At 59.6% G+C, this 16506-nt stretch overlaps 6 protein-coding genes across 6 annotated transcripts; 3 read left to right on the top strand and 3 right to left on the bottom strand.

Moving 5' to 3' along the window:
* Positions 1 to 411: 411 nt before the first annotated feature.
* SPRG_08699 (hypothetical protein) lies at positions 412 to 1553 on the bottom strand (the record flags this gene model as incomplete). The annotated part of the gene is made up of 5 exons (XM_012347942.1): positions 412 to 539; positions 585 to 691; positions 739 to 1297; positions 1338 to 1474; positions 1516 to 1553. The coding sequence occupies 5 exons, from the start codon at positions 1551 to 1553 to the stop codon at positions 412 to 414; spliced, it is 969 nt and encodes a 322-aa protein (XP_012203332.1).
* An 879-nt stretch (positions 1554 to 2432) lies between these two features.
* SPRG_08698 (hypothetical protein) lies at positions 2433 to 4349 on the top strand (the record flags this gene model as incomplete). Its single annotated transcript, XM_012347941.1, has 8 exons — positions 2433 to 3023; positions 3075 to 3187; positions 3237 to 3380; positions 3433 to 3573; positions 3630 to 3711; positions 3754 to 3843; positions 3887 to 4177; positions 4230 to 4349. The coding sequence occupies 8 exons, from the start codon at positions 2433 to 2435 to the stop codon at positions 4302 to 4304; spliced, it is 1527 nt and encodes a 508-aa protein (XP_012203331.1). The 3' UTR covers positions 4305 to 4349.
* Positions 4350 to 4801: 452 nt separating this feature from the next.
* On the bottom strand, positions 4802 to 5871 carry SPRG_08697 (hypothetical protein). The gene has a single exon (XM_012347940.1). The coding sequence runs from the start codon at positions 5837 to 5839 to the stop codon at positions 4829 to 4831; it is 1011 nt and encodes a 336-aa protein (XP_012203330.1). The 5' UTR covers positions 5840 to 5871; the 3' UTR covers positions 4802 to 4828.
* A 1620-nt stretch (positions 5872 to 7491) lies between these two features.
* SPRG_08696 (hypothetical protein) lies at positions 7492 to 9063 on the top strand. Its single transcript, XM_012347939.1, has one exon. It carries the CDS (start codon positions 7507 to 7509, stop codon positions 8860 to 8862), a length of 1356 nt encoding a protein of 451 aa, XP_012203329.1. The 5' UTR covers positions 7492 to 7506; the 3' UTR covers positions 8863 to 9063.
* Positions 9064 to 10455: 1392 nt separating this feature from the next.
* SPRG_08695 (hypothetical protein) lies at positions 10456 to 11943 on the top strand (the record flags this gene model as incomplete). Its single annotated transcript, XM_012347938.1, has 1 exon — positions 10456 to 11943. One exon carries the CDS (start codon positions 10456 to 10458, stop codon positions 11887 to 11889), a length of 1434 nt encoding a protein of 477 aa, XP_012203328.1. The 3' UTR covers positions 11890 to 11943.
* A 463-nt stretch (positions 11944 to 12406) lies between these two features.
* Positions 12407 to 16087, bottom strand: SPRG_08694 (hypothetical protein; the record flags this gene model as incomplete). The annotated part of the gene is made up of 12 exons (XM_012347937.1): positions 12407 to 12559; positions 12612 to 12992; positions 13044 to 13157; positions 13208 to 13556; positions 13610 to 13971; positions 14021 to 14464; positions 14516 to 14740; positions 14789 to 15158; positions 15220 to 15362; positions 15418 to 15512; positions 15560 to 15803; positions 15854 to 16087. The coding sequence occupies 12 exons, from the start codon at positions 16085 to 16087 to the stop codon at positions 12428 to 12430; spliced, it is 3093 nt and encodes a 1030-aa protein (XP_012203327.1). The 3' UTR covers positions 12407 to 12427.
* Positions 16088 to 16506: the final 419 nt, after the last annotated feature.

Genomic DNA, 16506 nt, shown 5'->3' with positions numbered 1-16506 from the left:
ACCGTAACATAAATGTTTCCTACTTGTGCTTTTTGTGACGCATGAGAGAAGCCACCGTCGCGTGCAGGATCCAAGCACGTCATTGGACGCCTTGCTGCATGCCCGCCGTAGTCTGCCCAAGGGCCATTTCCGGTTGCATTCATCCCACGTCGGGCAATATGCACGTGGGATGGCCAGAACGACAACGATCGCCGAGTCGCTGGGGAGCGTAGGAGGCCTACGGAGTCTCAAACCCACACGCGATCCTCTGCTGGTGTCGTTGGCATCGTGCTTTCCACAGTGGAGAGGTCATTACACGCTGTGCAGTGGTTTTATCGCACGTGGAGATGCGCACCACCGTCTCCACGACACCCGCGTTGGTACTTCACTTCGCAGAAAGAGTACATGGATGCATTACATGATAGTCGCTCGCTACATAAGATCGCTCCATGATGCGCTGGTCGCCTTGGCGGCGTGGCCAAAGCGGACAACCACTGGACGCGGCGCTTCTCGCAGCCGGGACAGCGTTCGATTGAGCCCGATCCCGTGCATGCTTTGCCCTACACAGAGTACGTCGTGGTGGACGCTGCAGTGCTTTCCGGTACCGTTGACGGCCACGACGGCGACGCCCGGTTGAATGTCGGGGTACCGGTGGGCCTCGGAGCCGGCCATACACTCGCGTACGATTGCATACCGCTTACCGTCGTCCATGCTACGCCGTACCCTTCAGCCTTCGTGAGTGAAGAAGAAGGTACGTACATGAGCTTGAGACCGATGGCCTTTTGCGTAAAGACCACGTCAAACACGTCCTCGGGTGTCGTGACCTTGATGGACGGCGGTGGCGTCGCACGAGGCGGCGGCGACACCATCGGCGGGTCCTCCGAGTCCGAGTCGGTAAACGCGCTCACGTCGGGCGACCGCGGTGGTGACCGTGCGATCGCAGACGATACGACCGGCGACGGTGGCGCAGCAGGTGCTGATGACGCCCGGCGCGCTCGTACGACGATCCGCGGCTGGTCCGTGACGACGGCCACGTTGGGCTGGTCCGGCGACGTTTGAAAGTAGAGCGCCATGAGCGAGAGGAGCTGGTCCGTGTCCTTGGCGCGCTGCCGCATCTCTCTCGCGACGCGTCGGTTCTCGCGCTTCCCGACGATCGCCATCGCGCAGAGCTGCTGGTAGAAGAGACCGTCTTGGGACGTGGTCGCGGCGAACCATGGCAGCGTCGTGTACGAGTCGTCGGGCATGTCGAGGAAGCTCTTGGCCTCGACGACATCGTTCGGCGCCACCGACTGTCCCAGCGGCGCCGTCAAGTCGACCTCTACAACGAATCAAGGAGTGTCGATGCAAGATGCACGTACCGCGGCCTTGCGTTGTATTGAAGAGCGCATCGAGCGCGATCTGGTGCTCGGTGAGGTCGCGTGCCTGGTGTAGGAGCGACTCGGCAGGCAAGGATGCGTTCCACGAGAGATCGTACGTGCGCAGCTTGGCCACAAGCCTACGACGCATGAGCCAGCATGCATGCCATCGACGACGCACCGCAGTGGCACGGCGACGCTCGTCGTCTCCGCCACCATCGACGTCGTTCGACTCTGCCTCCTCGAAGCATCGCAACCCGGCGCCGTATCCGGACGAGCTGCCTCTACGGTTGCGATTGGCCGCTTTGATTGGCAATTCATTTTCATTTTCATTTTCAGCAAAACAATCAGCGACGTCTTTCCCGCCCACATGGTACGCAGGCGACGACGACCTCCATCTCCTCCGGCGAACTACGTCGTCTCCTTCTCAATGGTCATGGACACAGGCCCTTGGAGTGAGAAGGCGGCGGGAGGCGCGCCCGCGGATGCTGGCAAGTCGCCGAGCCAGTAAACGCAGCGTCGGGTCGAGTTCCATGCTGCCTTGACGCACGCGCGATCCAGTGCACGCAAAGTACATATGTATGCACGGGGTGGATGTGTGTGCACTGGAGCGCAATAGCTAAAAGGTCCCATAGCGCACCGTCGTGGTCTTGACCAGAGCAGGCGACTTGGAGGAGCCGCCGCCAGCACCACAACCAGGGTTCTTGAACCTATACATGTACTAGGACTGTAGTACAGAAGAAGGAGATGACTTACGCATGCAAAGGCCACGCGCAAAGGCTTTGTACTATCGGAAAAAGGAGAACGCGAAACAGCTTTTGGAGGTGCGAGCGAGCGCGGGTTCGAGTCCATCGACTGCGCTTGGCACGAGCGATTCACGCATCATCGAGATTATGAATATTATACGTTGAAATTCATAGCTTCTGCTGTTAGACCTGGTGTGTACCGGTAGGCGCACTGCGAACACCATTTCGCTGCTGGAGTCGCCTCACGTTGCAGTTGCCAGCTTGATGTTTGAACTGCGCGTTGATTGCTCGAAATGCCGTTTCTTTTTGACCAATCATACTCGTCTCGCCGCCCGAGGCTAACGGCGTCAGCATGGTCGGGCCCTGGCTGTGCCACCCCGGTCACTACCACAGCTTCCAGTCGTCCGAGGCGCCACCCAAGGAGCGACCATCGTACTTGGCTTCGCTCGGCCTCTCGCGCGCTGCGCCCAAGTCGCCGAGCGCCCACTGCTTCATCTGCCATACCGTCCTTGACGCCCACGTCTGCACGTGCTTGGCATGCGGCCTCGCCGTGCACCGCGCGTGCTTGTCCAAGACGCAGCGAACGAGCTCCATGAAGCGCGAAGACCGGGTCATTCCTATCTGCACGTCGTACCTCGCGCGCACAATGGCCCCGTCGACGCCCGAGGTGCACCCGACGCCAGCGTCGCCGCAGCTCCAGCTTCTCGAAGAGCTGTCCCTCGACCCACTGCACGTGGTGTCGCCGCGGACGCCCCAGACAACTGCCGCAAACTCGAACGTGGCGCTCCAGTATATCCGCCGATACGCGCCGTACGTCGCGGGCGGCGTCCTCGTCGGTGGCGCCGCGGTCATGGGAATGCCCATGATGGCGCTCACTGGCCTCGGCGTCGGCCTCTCCACCGCGCAAGGGTCTCTTGTCTGGTCGAGCCGCGCGTCCAGCGAGGTGCGTGTGCTTGGCGAGTGGTCGACCATCGGCAGAACTCCATTGACATAGCGCACCAAGGCAGCGATGGACGTCAACTGGGCCCGGCGCATTTGTTGGGAGCTCAAGCAAAAGGCCGACATTGGCGACAGCTCGTACAAGCAAGACGCAGCGCTTCTGCGCAGGTAAAAGCCGCGAGCGACTGTTGCCGCGTCGCCAGCCTTGCCGTACTAGGTACCACAACGCCACCGACGCGCCGCCAACGACCAATGACGTGTACGTTATGCTCTTTGGTCTCTGCGCGTCGACGGACGAGCTTCTCGGGCGTGTCAACAGTGCGCTCTGCGAGGCCTTTCGCAGCCGGCGCAAACTCCACCCGTATTCATGTTGCGATGGCGATATGTGCGACGAGACCATTTGTGTGGTGTAGGGGCCTCAAGCAGACCCTCGAAGACGCTCAAGTGTACGTCGGGCACGTCTTGGCAGTCACAATGAACACGTATCCCGCGCTCTCGACCACCGACGAGAGCATCATGGACGCGACCGAGGCCGTCGAAAAAATCGTGTACAGGTGCGCGCACCTCAACTTCGCGCCGCATGGCTCCTACGACGATCTCGACCGGGTAGTGACATTTACTCGACCGTCTTTACGGCCTTTCGCAACGAATACGCCGCGCACGATGCCACACTGCGCGCCTGTGTGCGCGAGGTTCCAGTTCGCGCGTGGAACAAAGTCTCTCACGTTCACTAGGTGCGCAACCTGCGGCCAGACATGTCGACCGAAACGTACCTCTCAACGGGGTCGGCCATCGAACGCACCGAGACGGCGGTCGCTCTCCAAGTACGTCCTCCGTTGCTGCAATGCAGTCAATAAGTGCGTCTAGGCGCTTTGCTCGGTGCAAGAGCTCACGTACCCGCTCGGGAAGCTCCATGCACTCAGCCGCAGCTTCCGCGCCCTCTGCAACGTGGCCGAAGCTCGGTTCGCCTCGGCGCCGAATGCGGATATGCTCTTGCCCATGGTCATGGACCTCATCGTGTATGCACCCACGTCGGCGTTCGTTGCGCACCTTGCATTTGTGTCGACGCTGACGCACGGCGGCGGGCGCGGCGTCGACGGCTACGCGCTCACGACCTTTCATGTCGCCTTGCGCGCGTTGGCGTCCATCGACGTGGCGGTACGAACGATAATGGACTATCGCAAACGGTCTTGATCATATTTGTGAGTAGCCGACCAGCGACGAGGACGAGGACGATGCCACGACCGACAATGATGACGAATTCTTCGATGCGGTCGAGGGTTAATCGCGCGCGGCGTTGCTTAATTTAACGTGTCCCATACGAGTCGACACAAGTTGTTTGTCTGCGTGTAGACTCCGTTGTAGACTGCACGTTTCAAACCTAGCGCGAAACGGCCATTCGGACAACACCGACGCACCACCACCGTTCATTGCTGTGGTCCAGCGTTGTTGTTGTTGTTGAAGTGGGTCGCCTATTACAAAATAGAAAACAATGCTAAATAGATTTATCGGACTGTCTTCGTTATGTACACTCGGTGGAGGGACTTGATGTAGGTAGGCGGAGGCCGGAGCGGAACGAGGAGACGTCGCGGCCACTCGTGTTGGGCGTGGAGCCGGAGAAGCTGACGAAGAGCAGGCTGCGCGGGCTCTTGAACGAGGCTGTTTGGGCTCTTGAACGAGGCTGGTGGTCTGTGTTGTGCTGGATACTACGTCGCGAAGCTTTCAACGTCTCTTGGCTCCAGCACGTATCATCCCTATATGCACCAAAACGAGACTCAAGATAGGATGGTGGAAGACTTTGTATTATGGTTATGCGACGGGTGGGAGGAGCGCCGCACTCGACTTGTATCGGGCTTCTGGGGTCGGAGAGCGCTGGAATGCCGTCGGCTCCATGAGGTTGTTTCGCAGCGACACTGTGGCCGTCACCGCCGCCAGCGCCGCCGCCCCAGCCTCGCCAATAAAATTATGGTCCAAGTCCATGACGAGGTGGCGGCGGTGCGTCATGCGGCTGGCCAGCGCCAACGCCCCGGCGTCCGAGATGCAGTTGCCCTGGAGTGCGAGCGACGTGAGGCTCGGGCTCTTCTCCGTGACCTGAGCGATCCGGTGCGTGATCGGGTCGTGGAGGCCGTCGCAGTACACGTGCGAAAGCTCGAGGGCGCGGAGATGCGGGTACGCCGTCGTCTCGAGGCCTGCCAGAGCCCACTCGACGGCGGTGTTGGAGCTCGTGTCCATATCGTCCATGGCCACGTCGCCAAAGCCAAAGCGGTTGTCGCCCAAAAGCCGGAAGACGGCAAGGTTCGGAAACTGATGCAACCAGCGCGCGCTCGTCGGCAAGCGGGCCGCGTGCAGCACGAGCGACGTCACGTGCAGCGGGACAATCGACTGCGCGGCGCGGTTGGTCGCCGCCAAGGCCATGACCGACCGCGTGTCGAGGAACGTGCAAATCGTTCGCAGCGCGCCGTCGTGCCCGTCGAGAAGGAAGCTTGACGTCGCTTTACGGCGCTTGACGAGGCTGCTCGTCGGACTCATCGGCGCCTTGCGCTTCTTGCTGGCTTCGCTCTGCTGCGCGTAGAGCTTGATGATGAGCGCGTGGAGACGCTTGCAGAGCGTGCGCGGGTTGCGGTACTCGTCCATAGAGTGGGCGCGGGAGTAGAGCGCGAGCTCGGCGCGGCGGGCGATGCCCGAGATGCGCGCGTCGATCGTGCCGTACTTGGTCTTCAACACCATGAGAACGTGAAAGAGTACAAAGCGTCGCGCAGAGGCGTCGACGTCCGACTGCCACTTGTGGCGCAAGGTGGCGTCGAGCGGCGATGCATCCATGATGGCGACGCTTGTGGAATGAACCGTTGAGTTGCACGACTGCACACCACAGCGTGCGTGGCCTGCCCAAAGCGGCTGCGTACCATTGTTGCTTCAACATATGGTTTTGACGTGTTTTGATTGGTGGGTGGGAATTGAATACGTGCACGTGATTGGTGGAAAGGAGACTGGCTTGACGCGGAGACTGCCACGTGTAGAGGCTGTGCGCCCTCTCCCAGCTCTCCCGTACATACTGGGCGTCATATACTGCGTTGCTCTTGACGGCGCAGTCAGGACTGAGCGCTGGGAAAGAAAGCACGTTCGAGGAAAAGGCCTCGCTCGAGGACCTCGGGCGATACAAACAACAAGTGTTGCGCAAAGGGTCCTGTCTGTGTGAGGGCCTGCAGCGTCGCGTCCCACGAGTACAAAAGCGCTCGACCGCCGCAACTTCAGTCGAAACGGTCCGGTGTGAAAATGGACGGTCGGTGCGAAGCCGCCGTTGACCGCCCATTTCTGTATCACGCCGCCCTTCCTTTCTCTCGGCCATGCAACTGCCGTTGCTGTATGAGGCCATTCGCCGTCGGGACGTATGCCGCTGGAGGAGAGGTGAGGTAGCTCGCAGCGTCGACTTGCGTGGCCTGATGGAATGCGACGCATCTCGAAGACAAGATATGACAGCCGGTTGGGCACGCTTGTTGCTCCACGTGAGGGCCATGACACCCCCTGCTTGCGCCATGTGTGACAGCGGTACGATGGAGGAGTACTGCACGACTCGCCAACTTGATCGACGAGAGAGGTCGCACAGGAAGTTTGCTGCTATAGCGTCCAATCCGAGATCTGAGAGTGGCGAACTACTACCAGCGTCGCTGATCCAAGATAGCCACAATTAGATGTCTGCAGTGTCTGGTACGAGTTTGCATAAGAACAGCACGACACTGCCATGCGCAGAGATGACGGGGAGGCTTGTCGTCCAACATATTTGAAGAATGGATACTAGCATTCTTTAGTCCCAAAAGGGCGAGCTTGGCTCAGCTTCATTGCCTCCGAGGTCGATAGCCTCCTGAATGCACCGATACCGGTACCCGTTCGTGGAATCGTCTGGAGTCTGGCCTGAAACCTTGCAACTGGACGTTTGTAGCATGGATAGAACATGCATCGCTTGGTGGTGCCTTTTGAAACTCAGATTCCAATAGTATGTGGTCCCACCGGGAGTGGAATATCGCAACATGTCGATCTCACTTGGTAAGTAATAAGTAGTGCAATGCAAGCGGGCGCGATTACGTCCAACGTCGGATACCTCCAGTGGACGTCCCTTACAGTATAATCCTGCGGGCTACATGGCTTTTTGTGCAGGAAACTCACGAAATGAGATCTAGTTTGTCAGCGTTTTCTCGAGGCGTGAACCCATGCATGCATCTCCCATGTTTCGATAAGACTCTACCGAGGGGTCGTAAGAAGCACTGGCATCAGGGCTCTTAACATGGACCCGGCGAGCGCTTGCAGATCCAGAGACGTATCTTTGGACTGTATTTGCACCAGTCATCACCGACTACAGGCTACGACGATGCTGACACCTGACGAGATCTTTGCCGACCTCGAAAATGCGAGAGAGATCGTGGACTGAGAACACTGCAGCAATTGAAGACGGGTCTTGTCGCTCACTTCCCATTGCTCCTCGCAATACTCGAATGTGGTTCCGCGCGCGATTGCTCCTCTCGGCGACATTGCTAGCTACTGCTGCTGCTACAGAACCCACGGCATGGCGCTGTCTTCAAGGCATCAACACGCCTGTCGCGCTCACATCGTCCGGAGACGTCGCTTGCCTCTCGGTCGACGGCGTCAACTGCCAATGGACGGCATCGGCGTCAGCCTGTCTGGACCGAGCCCGGTCGCTTCCGAGCGTCATCAAACCGCTGGTCTGCGGCCTCGCGCACAAGGTGCACTGGGGCATTACGGGCTACGATACACCAGCACATTGGTGCGCGCAGGCCAAGCTCGCGCTCTCGGCGACTGACTGGACGTGTCTACCGGGCGTCTTGACACCGCTGCGCAAGACGCTCGCTGGTAACGTCGAGTGCATGTCCGCCGACGCCCGCACCTGCGTGACCGTGCCCTCCTCTGCGGCCTGCACGGCGCTGGTTGCGGCGCCTAGCAGACCGGTGCAGGCGCTCACGTGTGGTGCGATGCACGCCGCGTACTTTAACGGCGCCACGGGCTACGATACGCCCGACCACTGGTGCCGCGTCGGCGCCGCCGCCCTCACGACCGAGCCATGGCGCTGTCTCTATCCCATCGTCGCGACGCCGGTGCGTCTTTCAGGTGACGGTGTCAGCGAGTGCCTGCCATCGTCGACATCGGTGGGCTGCCACACGGTCAGTTCGCAAGCCGAGTGCATGGCGCTTGTGACCGCAACCACGTCGTCATCGGCGCTTCGAAGCGACTCGCCCGCCTTCCTCGCCTTGTATGGAGACAGCGAAGTGATTGATCCAGGGTGCGCTACGAGTGCGCCGTTCCTGAGCAACGCGCTGTGGCAGTGCCCGTTCCAGACGACAACACCCGTGCGCCTCACCACGTCGGGCGATGTCGAGTGCATGTCGACGGACGGCCGCAATTGCGTCACCGCGTCCTCGTGGACCGACTGCGTGCGCTTGCAGCTCCAGCCGCCTCCTTCTTTCTTGACGCCGCTCGTGTGCGGTGCCATGATGGAAATGACGCTCGGCGTCTCCGGCTACGATATGCCCGACCACTGGTGCGCGCTTGCGATGCCCAAGCTGTCAATGGCGCCGTGGATGTGTCTTCCTGGCATCTTGACGCCGATCCGCCTCAACTTCAACTTCGACGTCGAGTGCCTCTCACTGAACGGCCACGACTGCGTCTGGACGAGCTCCGAGGCCGCGTGCCGCACACAAATGACGCTGCCCAGTGCGCCATTGAACCCACTCGCGTGCGGCGCGATGCACAAGGCAGCGTGGGGCTTGACCGGCTACGACAACCCTAGCCACTGGTGCGCCAAGGCCTTTGCGTTCTTCGTTGCGTCGACGTAAAATGTATTGCAGATGCAGCCATTTGACGAGTGACGTTCTGACGTGGCAGCGCCGAGACGCAGCTGGTCCGACACGCCAACCTGGTTCGCTTGCACCCATGAGTAAGGTCGTGGTTGCAAATCCGACTTGCCGTTTGAAAACGCTTTTTTTGATGGGATGGTATGGTCTCAGCCAGAATATATTATGGACTTGAGGGATGGGATTGAAGCAGTCTCGAAACATCCTTGGAAGCTCTGCGGGTGCCCACGTCAGTTGAGCGGCTTTCCGCTGACCGTGCTACACTGCCGCCTTCGAGTCTTCATATCAGACGCCGCTGCTTCAACGGAGAAGGGCATCGCTTTTGTGAGGCCGCTTGGCTACTCGTGGCACGGCTCGGCCGGTCGTGGACGTCAAGCATCAGATTGGCGTCGAAGTTCTCGGAAACGTAATGCTTTGAAGCATGGCTATGCAGGCGGCTGCGTGTCGCGTGTCAACTCGAAGAGGAGATGCAGTCAGATCAAGCTCGTGTCTTTTTGCGGCCAGCTGCAGCCCAGACAACAAGTCCGCGGCAATTTGTAAGCGTCGGGACTTTGCACTCTGCGATGGAAGGAGGCGGAGATCGATCGGACCAACAGAAGGATCCCTCATGGCTGATCGCTCTCGACCGATCGCAAGGATCTTGGAGCTTTCATATGAGAAGGTTACAACTGCTCTTGGATGATTGCTGACCGGGATCATCCCACGCTGCACATACCCGGTGCTGCAAGTTTGCGAAGTGGTTTCTGTGTAAGACATCGTCGCTTCGATTACACCACACGGGGCCTTTAGCGCTTGGCCGCAAGCGCACCGACACACTCAAATGCTCTTGTCTTCTTCGCACCTAAAGTAAACACGTCTGTGGTCCGAAACCGCCAGCTGGAGGACCGAACAGGGTCGACGGCGTCGTCGTCGTCCACCGCCGTGCGTCGTTATCGCAAGGACGGTCCAATTCGTCGTCGTTGCTGCCGTCTATTCGCCGTACCGTACTATCTGCAGCGCTGCTATGAGCGTGCGCTGCTATTCTGCGGATCGCCTTGCGCGCGTTGCTATCTTCCAGCACCCATTTAGATCGCAAAAGTGCAATTTCAATTGGATGAACCACCAATCAAAACGCGCCTCGTGTCAATTGCATCACTGTGATTGGCTGGATCGCAAAAATCGGCCCATACCACATGGCCGGCGGTCCCCAAGCCATCACGTTGACTCATCACGGCCCTTCTATCCCTCGACGGGCGAGCGCGGCAGCGCTCAACGAGGCAGCGGCCATGCCACAGATCCACGGTCGCTCGATCTCATGGCTGTCTACGTGTTGATAGGAGGGCTGTCGCATGCTATGCATGGAAAAGACTGGACCGATAAGCTCGTGTTGGAAGGGGAATAGATCCGGACCTGCCTGTCGGGTGCCGACCAGGTAACGTGGGACACGAACCGACGGGCCAACGGCGGAAGAAAACAGGTGGCTGCGATCTCAGACAGGCGACCCAACGAACAAGATCGACCGACCGGGATCTGATACACTTGGCCCGACTCGCTGATTGCCTTTGCTCATTCTACATTTTGCCTGCCTTCGCTACCATGACGGCCGACACGAAGAAGCCGTTCTTGACGGTCGAGGATATGAAGATGTGCTTCTCGCTCTTCTGCTGCGTCTACGGTATCGGCACGCTGGGCATGCCCGGTAACTACGCCCGCGCCGGCTACGGCTGGGCGACCGTCGCGCTTGTGGCCATGGCGGCCATCAACATTTACGCCACGTGGTGCATCTCCCATGTCATGATGGTCGCGCCCCGCAGCATCCGCACGTTTGGTGACCTCGGCGAGTGGTCCATGGGCTGCTTTGGCCGCTGGATCACCAACATTGCGCAAATGCTGGTCTGCGTCATGGTGCCCATCATGTTCCTCGTGCTCGGCGGCATCATCTTTACCATCATGTTCCCGTCGTCGTTCGAGGACTCGACGTGGATCATCATCATGGGGATCACGCTCCTTCCCGTTTGCCTCATCCCGACGCTCAAGGAAGGTGCTGGCGCCGCCGCGGCCGGCGCCCTCGGCACGATCATCGCCGACGGCATCGCGCTCGGCCTCCTCGTCTACAACCTCAACGACGTCAACGAAGGCCTCTCGCCGCCGACGCCCAACCTCAGCTTTGAGCAGGTGACGACGGTCTTTGGCAACCTCGCGCTCGCGTACGGTGCCGGTATCGTCGTCCCGACGCTCCAGCGCGAGCACAGCGACGAGACGCGCATGCCCCGCATCATTGTCGTGACCCTCACGCTTGTCTCGGTCTGCTTCCTCATCGTCTCGATCACCGGTGTCTCGGTCGCGGGCTGCCAGATCCCGGGCAACCTCCTCTTTGCCATCTCGGGCCCCAAGCTCAACTTTACGGCCAACCGCGGCGGCGTCATCCTCACCATGATGGCCATGCAGCTCCACATCACGATCGCGTTTGCTGTCGTCATCTTCCCGGCCTTCTTCATCGCCGAGCGCATCGTCCTCGGCCTGCACAAGGTGACGATCGAGCGCAGCGAGCCGATGAACTACAACGACATTGAGACGCCCAACGTCGAGCTGCCGGAGAAGACGTCGCAGCTCGAACCGATCGAGTACCCGTCGCACGATGCCGCGTCCGACTACGCCGCGCCCGGCGCGTACGTCAAGGCGGCCATCCTCCGCATCATTATCATTGTCATCACGGTCGTGGTGGCGATTGCGTGGAAGGACAACTTTGGCGACCTCTTGGACTTTGTCGGTGCCTCCTCGACGTCGCTCAGTTGCATGATTTTGCCCATTTGCTTTTACCTCAAGACGTTCTGGAAGACGATCAAGCCGCTCGAGAAGGCCGGCGCCGTCCTCGCAGTCCTCGTCTGCGTCGCGCTGGCCATCTACGTTTCGATCAACACGGGCAAGGTCCTCTTCAAGACGGTGGAAGCGTCGAAGGTCCCGTTCCCCTTCTGCGCCGCTGAGTACCAGAACTATGTGTACACCAACCGCACGCACTACAAGCCCTAGAGTGTGCAACTGTTTTAAAATGTGTCGTGACAACAAAGTGTCTTTTATTCCAACTGATGTGCATTTTTTGTCTCGGTCGCCTGCTCCAGTGTCTAAAAAGACGCCGCCAACCGCATCATCAAACCGGTTACAAGGCAGACGCTGGCCAGCTCATCGAACGGTTTCCCTGTATGTGATGGTGGCAACATCACTCCAAACGACGACATGAGCAGCACCGTGCGTGATGTCATCGTCGTTAGCCACAGTGACCTTTTGGACGATATCACAAGGTCAGTGCCATCCCTTGATGGACTACAGCGCATCGAACTTGACTGCAGAACTGTTTCTCACGTAAGGTGCGTCACAGCGTTGGCACGAGCCCGTAAGCTCTCCCTTTGTGTCCGCATGTTGACTGCATGCAATCCTAATGCTAGCAGCCTAAGCAGCGCGTAGATCGACGGCCAACCAGAGACACGCCCAGGGCTCTTGTCATGACAGAATAACGACGCGCTGCGACGGCATGGTATTGCGTGGACGGCTCGTGTGGCCTCTGCTAACGTTATAAAATGGGTGTCCATGGCTTGGTGGGTCGTTGGCGGTGCAGAACGCGCCCAAGGGCATCCTGGAGACTCGGTTCCTTCTCCTGTGTCGGTCGACGGGGTGCGCGGACCGCCCGCCGCCGCTCCATCGCCTGTTGACCATGGTGCGGTTGTGCCTCTACTCAGCGATCGAGGTGTACGTACTTCGTGGTGCGCTGAGGCGATAGCGGCTTCTCGCGCGCCACGGGCTTGAGTGAGCGCCGTGCGGAGGTCGCTAAGGTCCTTGTCGCCCCGTGCCTTGACGGCGCGCGCGAGAGCAGATGACGCCGCGTCGACGGCCGTCGTCGTCGTCATCGCCGTCTCGTCAATGACGTCGGGCGAAACACCGCCATAGTAGATGCGAACACGCTCGCACTCGAGCTCGAAGAGCAGCTCGGTGTAGTCGTGCGCCATCTTCTCTCGGTAGGGCCGGTCGCGGTACAAAATGGTGTCGCCAAATTTGCCGTACAGCTGCTGCAGCGTGTTCTGGCAGTACGTCGAGTGGGCTTGAAACAAGAGCAAGAGTTTGTCGCGTTGGCGTTGTTCCTACAAGTAGTAGCCACTTGCTAAAATACGCTTGATAATTTGATACAAAACCTTGAGGCGCTCGGTCGAAATCGTCTGAAAGTGCCGCCGGGGGTCACTCGCGACGAGCTCAAAGTCGTGGATCTTCTGAAGCGTGAGCTCGCGGTCGGCAATCGAAACAACGGCCTGTCGGTAGCATTGAAACATCAGAAAAATACCACGGACGAGGTTCGAACCCGCTCCCAGAGCTCGAGCGCCGACGCCAAGTGCGGTGCGTGCGCCTCTTGTGTGTACTTCATGACGACCTCGAGTTTGCACTTGGCGCTGAGCTGAAGCGCGGTAAATACCGACTCCATGCGCTGCTGCATGTGCTGCCGGAGGGGACACGGCATGCCATGCTTGTTGTCCGACGTCGCGACGCCTCGGAGGGCTTCTTCGTATGCGAGTTCGTGCAACCGGTCGTTTTGCGTCCGAGGGGACAGCGACGATGTTGATGGCGTCTGGGACGCTTGCCGCACGAGGCGATCGTACGCTTCCTTCCGAGCGAGTGACGTGGCATCGTTGTGGAGCAGCGTGCGTGTCGAGCTCGGCGTGGGCGTTTCGACGGAATTCGAAAGAGGTGCTTGGTGGTCAGGGACGCGTCATCGTCGTTGCTTGCAGCCTCCGCGCCGACATCGAGCTGATCGGGCGCCGTGAGATCGGTGTCGTTATCATCTGTGCTCAGCACATGATCGTCGTCTTCAGGTACCGCCGTCAAGGTCGAATCGCGGTGCGCTGTAGAGCTCCGGTGTGCCAACGCGAGAGGTGTTGCTTGTGCAGCATCAGCAGGCACAGATGCGACGTCGTATGTGCTGAGACCGTCGAGCGAAGCTGCAGCCTCTAAAGGTGGTCCATGACTATCTGTGACATCACTCGACAAGGCTTCGTCGTCGCCGTCGACGCCGTGTAGTGCTCCGTCAATCGGAGCAGCGCTCGGATCCAAGTCGAGGCCGAAGAGATGCTAGCCACGAGAAGCATCGGACTCGATATCGACCATATCTCTTTCGTACCGAGAGCGACGACTCGGTGACAGCTCCAATCGCGGTCGCTGTCTGTGACGGGCTAATTGCACTTTCCGAGACGACGGCCTCGGGCTTCCAGTTGTAACAGTACATGGCCAGCGACGCATAGGGCGTCTTTTGGCCTTTAATGACGGGCGCCGAGACCTTTTTTCGACTCTCGGTAAACTGCGCGAACGTGGCGTCGGGCTGCGATGGCAGCTGCGGCTCTGTCCACGACGTGCTATGCCACTCGACGTGTGCACGGGCGTGCGACGTCTCTGCCGTGCTCGGCTGCATTGGCGGCCGTCGCCTTGAGAGCAAGGCGAGGTGCTCCATGAGCAGCACAGACGTGTCGATGTGCACCTTGGGTGGCAGCACAAGACTCGGCGTCTCGGGCAGCGGCGGTCCGCACTCGACGAGCCGCATTTCGTCCATCTCAAACGACTGAGGACCCTACCCACACCCATGTAACCGTCGTCACGTCGGACGGATAGCATGTCGTACCATGTACAAGAGCTCGACGTGGCGCACGTCAAAAGCATCGGGAAAGCGCGGGAAATAGGCGAACGGCGGCAATGCCGTCGCACTGGCGTCTGGCGTCGCCGCCTTGGGGCGCACCATGTGCGGCGTCATTGAGATCTTGAGGCGCGCAAGGAGGTGGATATGTGCCTTGGTTTTTGCCGTAAACTTGCGCGGTGACTTGGTCTTGACTGTGGTCGCCGCAAGGGCCTACCAAGGACCATAATGTCTCAAGAACCGATATACCCTTGTCCGTACGGATGCCTCGGCTGCGCGCTTCGCCTCGAGATCTGCCCGCTTTTGGGCAATGTAGTTTTGCCGGTGCTTTCGCGACGCTTCCGTGGCCTCACGCACTTGGTCGTCGTGCGCAATGGGTTTGGCCGGCGTTCGGACGACCGTGTGGCCCAGTGGCGCCGCCGTCTTGGGGCGTCGAGGCGTCGTGAGCGGCGGCCGATTCATCGATGCTGATGACGACGCCGACGCGATGGCCTTTTCCAAGATGGCGTCAAAGTCCGTTCGCTCCAAGACGGCGAGCGAGCACGTGTCGGACGCTACAGTGACGCGCAGGGTGCCAGGTTGTGCGGACAAGAGGTCGACTTCACCACAGAAAAAGTGCTCAAAGGGCTCTCTACACGAAAAGTCATCCTCTCTCTAACACGATATTCTCGTCGCAAATGCGCGTAGCGTACTTTTGAACACTGTGGCCCGACTCGAGATGCACGATGAGGCTGCCTTCGACAAGCACATAGAGACAGGTCGAGGCCACTTCGGGCGAGACAAGCAACCGGCCTCGACGCGCCACAAGAGGTGTCGTCGCCTGCACCATCTCGGCCTACCGATCACATCGTCGTCCTCGATGATGTTTTTGATTGACATATTGTACATACCTTGTAGTGCATGGGAATGGACTTGAGACACGATACGTGGCATAGCACACAAAGGATGTGCCGGAGTCGGTCCGCTGCCTCGTCGGCCTTGACGCCTACGTGAACACTGTTGGACATGAGCTTATGACAAAAGGTCACGTACTAGGGTGCGCAGTATGGTTGTGGGCAACCAACGGTCGACTTGCGACATAGCTAGCCACTTGGTCGAGGAGGATTTGCTGGTGTTGGTGCCGGAGCCGCGGACTCTCTTTGGCATTCTTGGCCGCCGCGAACGACGTCATGGCCTCGAGCTTGAAGCGCCCGAGCGTCATGTGTCCCGGTGCGATGGCCGCCGACGAGTGGGCACGCAGCGCTCCTGCCTTTTCTTCCAAGAGGTCCCAAAGCACCTACGTACTCACATACGCATGCTCAAAACGAAACATAGATCGTGGAGTACCCTTTGTCGCACGGTATCGGGCGTCACTTGACTCCGCAGCTCGAGCTTGAACGTGGTGAGCAGGCGCGTCGAGGTCGCGGCCGCGGAGAAAAAGCCATGGTTCAAGCTCCGTTGAAACGAGACGCGCAGTGACTCGTAGAGTGCGTGGCCGAGCGACTCGATCGCGGACTGAATGCAGTGCATAAGCTCGTCGTCGCTGGTGTGCACATTTTGCGTCTGCAGAAAGGCCGCCATGGCGGGATCCCGTTGGTCGTGCCAAATCGCGCGTAGCACTTTGCGCGTGTGCAGGCGCAGCTCGGCCTGCCATGTCCCGTGGTCGCTTGCACTGAGGTTGTTGTCTGCATCGTCCTACCCCGACAGTCAGCTCCATGTGTCAGTGGTGCCACGAGTCCGACCGGCAGCCACATCTCGGCGCCGTCGTCGAGAGACGCTTCCGGCATCGAGATGCGCTGGCGTCGCGACGCCACTGGCGCGAGCGCGTGGTCGCACTTTCGTGTGTCGCGAATTGAGGGGGGGATGTCCCCCGGGGGGCAATGTCCTAATCGTTTAAGTGCTCAGCAACCAACCACTGTATCGTCTGCATCGAATGCTACGTCGCTTGAGCACTTCGGCCTTGGACTTGGTTGCCACGAAGACAGTGTACTCGCGGTCTT

Source organism: Saprolegnia parasitica, assembly GCF_000151545.1.
Source record: "Saprolegnia parasitica CBS 223.65 unplaced genomic scaffold supercont2.39, whole genome shotgun sequence".
NCBI lineage: Eukaryota > Oomycota > Saprolegniomycetes > Saprolegniales > Saprolegniaceae > Saprolegnia > Saprolegnia parasitica.
The sequence above is the reverse complement of the archived record's forward strand: the minus strand, read 5'-3'. Positions and strand labels throughout refer to the sequence as shown.